The sequence below is a fragment of the Sphaerulina musiva genome (assembly GCF_000320565.1).
Source record: "Sphaerulina musiva SO2202 unplaced genomic scaffold SEPMUscaffold_1, whole genome shotgun sequence".
NCBI classification, from domain to species: Eukaryota; Fungi; Ascomycota; class Dothideomycetes; order Mycosphaerellales; family Mycosphaerellaceae; genus Sphaerulina; species Sphaerulina musiva.
The window spans coordinates 4210365-4218729 of record NW_016017383.1 but is presented as its reverse complement, the minus strand read 5'-3'; the positions used below and the strand labels follow the sequence as shown (position 1 = coordinate 4218729).

The window sequence follows — 8365 nt, the reverse complement described above, 5'->3', positions numbered from 1 at the left end:
GGGGGGGAGGGAGAGAGAGAGAGAGAGAGAGGAGGGCTGGTGAGAAAGGGGACGGGACAGGATGGGATGGGATGGGATAGAGGGAAGGAAGGAAGGAATTGAGGAGAGGAGAGTTATATGTAGTTAATAATACGTCGCACTTCATATGGGTGGGTATCTTTTGCATGAGAATCTCAACATCATCTTCTTCTTCTCCTCCCAACAAGCCGAACAAAATCCCCCCCCCCCTCTCACTCACTCACTCACTCACTCACTCACTCACTCACTCACTCACTCACTCAACCAACACCACCCTTCCTCCCCTCCACACCACCAATCCCTCTCTAAGCAAATACCCCTCCAACTCCCGATCCACAAGCCACTCTCTCGGCGGCACAACTTCCACATTTCCTCTCTTCATTTCCTCCAAATGTCGCCCTACATGCTCTAATCTCTTCTCCCAACTCTCCGGGCCTTGGAAATTTTGCGAGCAAAAGATACAGCGACTGGTGGTGGGTGGGAGACGAGATTGGTGGTGGCAAATTGAGGCTTCGGTTGTGAGGTAGTTTTGTTCGAGGTTGTTGCGGGGGGGTCTTGGTGCTGCTTTTTCTCCGGTTGCTGCAGGGTTGTTGTTGTTCTTGTGTGCAGTGAAACTTGCGCCAGAAAAGGGATGCATTCGAAGAAGATGTTGTATAAAGAGGTCTCGGCGATTGAAGTCATTTGTTGACTTACGGTTACGATTGCTATTATTACTACTACTACTCTTACTCTTCTCGGGGGTTTCTTCTTCGCATTGTTGACAGCGCCAGTACTCGAGTTGCATATGCTTGGTTTGGATGTGTCGCTTCCATTCGTTCTTGTTGCCAAAGGAGGTTCGTGGGCAGCCGTAGATGATGAAGGGACATGGCATCGGAGCACCAGAGGATTCCTGTTCGGGCTCAGATTCTACCACCCTCTGATTTTGGAGAGAGGGATTATGTCGTCGCCGCGCAGATCGCTTGCTTGTTCGTCCAGTTAATGTCTTCTGCGATGTCAGGGGATGAGCGGGAGTTGTTCGCCGGCGACGGATGGCTGGTCTGAGTTCTACAGACTCGTGGCGTGATGCCCCTGGGATCGCAGAGGTCTCTTCGCTCGTTGTTGGAGTGCTGTGATATGTAGCTGGGGTGGTGATGTCGTTGGTGTTCTGCGGGCCAATTGGCACGTAGCCATCGTGTACTAGATGCGGAGGATAGTTGAATTCCGCCCAGTGGTGAGCGTCGGCGGCGATGGAGAAGTATGTGTCTGCTGGCGACTCGTCCAGAAATTTCTGTACGTCATCCATGGCGACACAGTCAAAGCCTGGATAAGGGCTTGGGGAACAGATCTGTTTCGGGCCACCGTTGGCGTATGGAACGTCGTTGGCGAAGGAGGAGTTTGATCGAGTCGAGAGTCGATCGAAGGTGTCGGGTGAGAGTCTAGGTGTATCGGGCCGGTCACTCAGCGCGCTGCTGACAGTGGACGATAGAACGCTGGTACCACGGTGGCTCGGGAATGAGTAGAATCGCCAGTCCTCCTCACTTGCCATGAATGTGGAACGAAGTGCAAAGCCTGGTTGCGATTGCAAGAGCCTGCGCCCGTCGGTGGCGTTGACGAGCGCAGGGTACGATCTTTGAAGAGTCTCTGGCGGGCCAACTTGCTGATCAGGGGAAGGAATTGTGGGATCGGTGGAGGCGACAACTCCAGAATTGCGTTGATGTGCCCAGAGAGCTGAGCAGGAATCCATCCAGTCCAAGCGAAAGAGGTGGCCGATCGAGCGTGTTACTTCGTTCAAGTAGTGCTTGCCACAATCACCGGGGTCGAAAGATGCCTATAGCTGTTGCGCTGTAATGACACTTTTCCGAAGCCGTAGTGTGTGTTCCCAGTACTGATAGGCTGATCAGAATATGATGATCGATCGGAATTGTGTGCAGAAAATCGAGAAGCAAGAGAGGCCGCCCTCGTCGTAGAGTGAGGTTGGCTGTCTATTTAGCTCGTCCATCTAGAGTCGATATGAGCGGAGCCGCAGCAGTACCTGTACATATGTTGAGGGGCGCCTGCACCGCCAATAAGTATTCAGCCATCATCTTAGTGTACTTCGCCCATAACTGTTTTTGAGGCCGCAGGGACTATCTTCTCGTGCTAGTCCAGGTACTTGTAACACTGCCATCGTCGAAGCGTCCTATGAGAAGCACACGACATCCTGCTGCAAGTGAAGTCTCCTGAGCCCATCAGGGACAGGGTATTGTAGAACCGGTGTACTGTAGAATCTCGTATCTGCTCTCGCTCGGTACAGAGTACTTCTTGGTGTGGGCCGTAAGTCGATGCCATGCACGGTGCAATGTCCAAGTCCCACGGTGGATTGCATACTGTACAATGTACGCTCGGCGATGCTCGTTTCACAGGACTTTTTTATGCAATAATGCATGGAGGCAGCCCCGGAGCGAGTGACGAGACGATCTAAGCGTCCGCAGCCGCTGTCAGTTTTATGCCAAGGGGGCCGGCTAGTCTCCTGTCGCCCAGCACTAGCCAACTCAGGGGCCTGTGATAGGCTGTGAACCCTCAATACATATCTGAATCCTTCCCGTCCCGTCCTTTTACTACATTCCGATCGATCTAGTTACAGGCCACAGTATACAGTACAGGTAGTCTTCGGCGACTTTTCGCCGTACATGCCCATGCGTCGCAACGCCTCTCCGAATCATAGCCTTGACTGTACCTTGAACCTATGCTCCTGGGGAAGAAACCAGCTCGCGATCCTGTCCGCTTCTGGTTTGTTGACAGTGGTCGCTGCGTCCATAATCGGACCTGAATGCAGAAACTCTTCAATGACCTGATCTGCATGGCTCTCTGCATCATATCCATAACACTCCAGAACTGTAGTCGGGTCACCATATAGATTGGCGCTCCTGATCGGCACTTGGCCTTCTAATTCGCACTTCATTGTATCGTTTCTGGCTTCTGCAGCGGGGCCATCTGGTAAATGCCAGATCCAGCCATTCAGATACGATACTTGCTGCTTGTATCGAGCTTTCGGCATGCGTCCCTTCTCGTACAATGCAATTGCATCCTGGAGGCTAATGCTGCCACTGACGACATGAGCTGGAACATGTTAGTCGGCCTCTAGAGCTATTGACTGCCGTCTTCTTCGACTGTGCCTTACCGAGAGATCGGGCCAAGAAGGCACCATCCTCCATAGAAGTAGCGGCTCCTTGCGCCATGTGGTTCACCATACTGTGTGCCGAATCTCCCACAAGGACAACATTCTTTTCCGCATTGGACCACGAGTCGAGAGGCCCCGTCACCAGCAGAGGCCAGCGAGATATCGGCGGCTGGATCATTTCGACGACACGCTTGATGCGAGGATCATAGTCCTTGTACTCTTGCCGTACCTCATCGATGGACACCTCTTGCACGGCGTCGACGGGTGGGCTTCGAAAGTGGCTCAGGACCATATTGAAGTCTTTGCCACCGGAAATGGGATATGATATGATATAGCCGGTGGAGGCCATCCACACTTCCATCGTGTTCATCGGATTGCCATTTGCATCTTCGACGAGCTCCCGAGTGATGGGATCATTCCTGACTTCCTCATATGGCACAATAGCTCTATAGGCACAATTGCCGGTCGGTGGGCGCGGCTTGACGTTCGGAAACAGGGACCGTCGGACGACAGATTGCACCTGAAAGCGTGTCAATGGCGTGGTAGATGCGTTTCGGGGGTTGCCCACTTACTCCATCCGAGCCGACCACGAGGTCAAATGTGTGTCGAACGCCTTTTTGAGTAGCCACTTCAACTCTTCCATCTGAGCATTGGGATATGCTCGCCACACGGCTGCTGATGATCAAGTTGACCCCACTCTGCCTCGCGACTTCGACCAGGCCGTTGTGAAGATGATGACGATGGACCAGCCACCAAGGATATCTAGGGAGGAGAACACCTTTGCGTCAGTCTTCTTTTTCAGAACGAGCCATTGACATTAGGAGATTTCTAACCCGAGAGCGTCCTCAACACGCTTGACGGCGGTATATCCGACCTTTGTCCCGTCCTTCTTTCTTAGATTCAACTCGGTAATACGGACCAAATCGTCTCCAATGACCTTGTCCACGCCGTATCGGATGAGGAGTCGAGCTACATTGGGAGTCTTGGCATTGTCAGTTTCGGCGCAAATATATGCAAATGAAATGGAGGATAAATCACCATTTGGATACCAGCACCAATCTCACCCAGCTGCTCAGCGGCCTCTAACACAGTCACCTTGCAACCTACGCGAGCCATTGCGATGGAAGCCAAGACGCCGCCGATTCCCGCCCCAACGATGCCAACATGGAGATCTCTGCCCATCCTGAAACCGATGAAAGAAGTGTACAGGGCGAGGGTAGCAGTTTACTAGAAAGAAAGTGATACTAACGGAGCGTAAGGATATAGAAGCACGAAATTACTTCTCCTTCAACAATCGCTCGCCATTGATAGAACTACTACTTTATATATATATATATGTAGTGCCAGCGGAGATGCAACCTACAAACTCGTGAAGCCACATGCTTTCTGGTCGAAAGGAACATGGTAGAGAAAGTCAAAAGGGGGTGGGATATTGACGTAGGAGGTATGTATGTCCACGGCGAGCATAGCCATAGAACATCGCAAATCGTAGGAGACTTGACCCCGGAAAGCAGATGCCGTCCAACATCCCCGCTTGTTGGCTCCCCCAGGAAGATGATCGCCAGAGGAGAATGGGAGAGCGGGAGTAGTGAAATTTCCTGGTATAGGGGTCGAAATAGCATTTGTGTCCCCGCAGTCTGCGGTGTTGCTTGGTCAGAACACGGTCTTTTCTCGGCTCCGGGGCGGATATCTCGGACGGAACTCGATCTTTTTTCCAGGTTGCTCTCTGATTCTCCAACAAGGAGGTATTCTCATTCAATATTGTGTTTCCGGAGGGAATTACATATAATAACATCACTTTTCACAATAATGATCCAGGTGCCTTTGCACGACACCGACTGAGATGAGAAGGGATAACGATTCTACGATGAATACGGTAGACGCGTGTTGGTAGGCTGAGAACTAACCACATTCAGCGGATTGCTTGGTAATCTTCGATAGGCCGACTCGAAGGAGCTGTAAGGTGTAGTTGGATGGATCGATGATGACCAACAATTTCCATCCTTTCCATCCTTTGGACTTCACTTCATTTCTCTTTTGGTCTTTCTGGCTTGGCATTGGACTTACTGTCGGGAAGTGGAAGTGAATTATTGTTCGCTACCGGATCGGTGTATACACACTCCTAGGAGATAGACCAACAACAAATCGCGCCGCATCACGCGACGATATCAAGGCCATTGCAGGGCCTTGGCAGCAAACAGACAGACAAACAGGGATGCCCAATGAGACGGAGAGTAGCAGTAGAGATCTCTCTTCTTCCTCCTCCAGGAAATCTACTCTGTCCGACTCCGCTCTCTTGATCCCTCCCGCCACCGCCACCACCGCGCATTCCGCCAGCGAGCCCGTCAGCGAAGCACCTGCAGATGGCGCGGCGAACATCCCGGCCGTCGAGGACCACAATGGCCATACTATGGCGAGTCAAGCATTGAGCCGCGTTCGAGGCATACTCGTCTTCATCGCTCTGGGCATACTCGTCTTCACCGTTGCCACCAATATGAGCCTGCTCACGACGACACAATCGGCCATTGCCGACGAGCTCAATTCCTTTGAAACGACTTCATGGTTCACTTCAGCTTTCTTGATCACCATGTCTGCTCTGGGACCTCTGAACGGGAAATTGAGTAGCGTGTTTCCTCCTCGTTCCTGCATATCTCTCTCGGCGATGGTACTGGCTCTGGGAAGCTTGATCTGCGCCGTCTCAAACCGATTCGGATCGTTCGTGGCGGGGAGATGCGTACAAGGCGCGGGATCGAGTGGCGTCTTCACCATCTCCTTGATCATCGTCCTGGAACTCACGGGCTCGCAACGTCGAGGTCTGGGCATTGGGCTACTGAATACGGGATTCACGATTGGCGTCGCAGTGGGTGCAACTGCCGCGGGGGCTTTGCTGCCTGTCACGGGCTGGCGAGCGTTATTCTGGCTTCAGGTTCCTGCATGCGTGGTGCCGGGACTCATCTTACTGTTCGCTTTACCCGGAGACTTTCACGGCGGGAAGAAGGGTGTCGAGAACGGAAAAGCAGACGACACGTGGAAGCGGGTGCGGAATCTGGACTATCTGGGCGCAGTGTTACTCACGACTTCATTGGTGCTCGTTTTGTACGCAATGGCTGCACCCAAGAAAATCCCCATCTGGCCCATAGTCGTGTCTGCATTCGTGTTGATTCTGTTCGTCAATAACGAGGTGTTTCTCGCACAGGACCCCATCATTCCCGTCTCGCTGCTCCGATCGAGAGGGTTACTGTTGACTTGCCTGGGTACACTCGGCTTCATGGCAGGCCGATGGAGCGTACTCTTCTATGAGCCAACCTACGCACTTGCGGTCCGCACGTGGGCTCCCTCAGCAGCTGGTGCCATGTTGGTGCCTACCAACTTCGGCTTCGCGCTCGGAGGGCTGTCCGTGGGATATTTACATATCAAGCGTCATGGCTCGTTCTACGCACCCACCCTGGTATTCTATCTGCTCTTTCCCATCACGCTCGTACTATTGGGTTTGTTATCAACCGGTTCCGTTCCCGCCTGGGCGATTGTGCTCATCCTCTTCTTATGCGGGTAAGTCCAGCATTCCTTCTTTTTCTCGCCTACTCAGATTCCAAGCCATATGGCTGACCTGTTTTAATCTTCCCAGATTCGCCACAGGTGCAGCCATGAACTACAACCTCGCCCATCTCTTACACATCACACCCAAAGAAACCCACTACGTCGCCACCGCATTACTGTCCACCTTTCGCGGTTTCGCAGGATCTTTCGGATCTGCCATCGGAGGCGGAGTTTTCCAACGCAAACTCACTACAAGTCTCACATCCAAACTCGACAATGCCAACCTCACTAACCCGCAACTGGTACGCGAGCTTCTGGGGAAACCCGCCCTGGTAGATCAATTACACGGCATGGAAAGAGAAATTGCAATCGAAAGCTATCAAGACGCCTTGAAGATTCTCTGGCTCGCTATGGCTGCAGTGGCGGTCGTATCTTTCCTATGCCAAGCTGGAACGGGATGGCAAGGACATTCTGAGAAACAGATTCTGGATGAAGAGAGACGAGCGCTGCTCGGTGAAGGTCGTCGTGATGATCATGTACGAGATATTGAAGATTAGAGGAGTGGGAGAGTGGGAGAAGAATAGATTTGGCAATGGGCGGAAATGTAGACTATTTCGGCTTGTAGGAAAGATGATAGAGAGAAAACAACAGGCTCCTTCTTATTTCTTCTTATCTTACCTGACTATCGCGTATTCGAAAAACCAAATGCTCTTACCCTACCTTATATAAATTAAATTATACGAATTTACATATATAAGGTATGTAAGGTAAGGTAAGGTATAGATACTTTTCTTTCTTTCTTTCTTTCGTCTTTTGCCTCGATCGATTAAATTCTAGGAGGTATGTAAGCGGCTGAGATCAATTACTTAGGAGGTATATACAGATGCAGAAGCAGATGCATATGACGAGACGTGACGCTAATATTCAATTGACTTTTGAGTTGACTTGAGTTTGACGTCTGTATTGATACACTAGGAGGTAGCCTTCAAATCCTTTCGACTAGGTATACCTTATACATTTTTGTATGCACATGTACTGATGATAATTGCATACCTACCTTACTTAGTATAGTTCAGGTACTAGAACACTTTCCTTTCTTTTTTCTACCTCCTAGCGAAAATCATAATGTGAATACATATACCTGACCTAACTAACCTTATCTCATCACGACGTGTATGGGCAATTGTTCTCTTCTGGGTTAGATACCTCCGTACCTTAGTTAGGTCAGGTACAGGTACCTCTACGGACGAACATGTACATGTACTACTTTAATGTTTGATGCACAAGTACCAAAGGATCACAATCCTACTGCTACCTTTTTTTTGGAACTTTACCTATAGATTACAAGTGTCTGTCAATTCGGCCCTTTTTTTTCTTTTCATTGTGGGATAGCTGCTAGGTACCTACTGCCTCCTAGCCTCTCTCTCTGGGAGAGCCTCTGGGAGAGGAGAATGTCGTGAATGGATTGATTGATTGATTGATTGATGGATGGATGGATGGATGGAGATGTAGGTAATGTAGTAGTAGTAGTAGTAGTAGTAGCAGAGATGGAGAGGCACAGGTTGGAGAGGGAGAGGGAGAGGGAGAGGGAGAGAGAGAGAGAGAGAGAGAGAGAGAGAGAGAGAGAGAGAGAGAGAGAGAGAGAGAGGGAGGGGAGGGAAAGGAGGGAGG

The 8365-nt window shown here is 50.9% G+C and overlaps 4 protein-coding genes across 4 annotated transcripts; 1 reads left to right on the top strand and 3 right to left on the bottom strand.

Moving 5' to 3' along the window:
• Positions 1-274: 274 nt before the first annotated feature.
• Positions 275-889, bottom strand: SEPMUDRAFT_34105 (uncharacterized protein; the record flags this gene model as incomplete). The annotated part of the gene is made up of 1 exon (XM_016908558.1): positions 275-889. One exon carries the CDS (start codon positions 887-889, stop codon positions 275-277), a length of 615 nt encoding a protein of 204 aa, XP_016765837.1.
• Positions 842-1320, bottom strand: SEPMUDRAFT_123061 (uncharacterized protein; the record flags this gene model as incomplete). Its single annotated transcript, XM_016901822.1, has 1 exon — positions 842-1320. A coding segment is annotated over exon 1 (383 nt), but the record flags the coding sequence as incomplete, so codon positions are not given.
• Positions 1321-2556: 1236 nt separating this feature from the next.
• SEPMUDRAFT_138381 (FAD/NAD(P)-binding domain-containing protein) lies at positions 2557-4339 on the bottom strand (the record flags this gene model as incomplete). The annotated part of the gene is made up of 6 exons (XM_016902876.1): positions 2557-2610; positions 2828-3096; positions 3158-3677; positions 3730-3919; positions 3991-4139; positions 4196-4339. 6 exons carry the CDS (start codon positions 4337-4339, stop codon positions 2557-2559), a joined length of 1326 nt encoding a protein of 441 aa, XP_016765835.1.
• A 1228-nt stretch (positions 4340-5567) lies between these two features.
• On the top strand, positions 5568-7251 carry SEPMUDRAFT_36221 (MFS general substrate transporter; the record flags this gene model as incomplete). The annotated part of the gene is made up of 2 exons (XM_016908631.1): positions 5568-6706; positions 6783-7251. The coding sequence occupies 2 exons, from the start codon at positions 5568-5570 to the stop codon at positions 7249-7251; spliced, it is 1608 nt and encodes a 535-aa protein (XP_016765834.1).
• Between the last annotated feature and the right edge of the window lie 1114 nt (positions 7252-8365).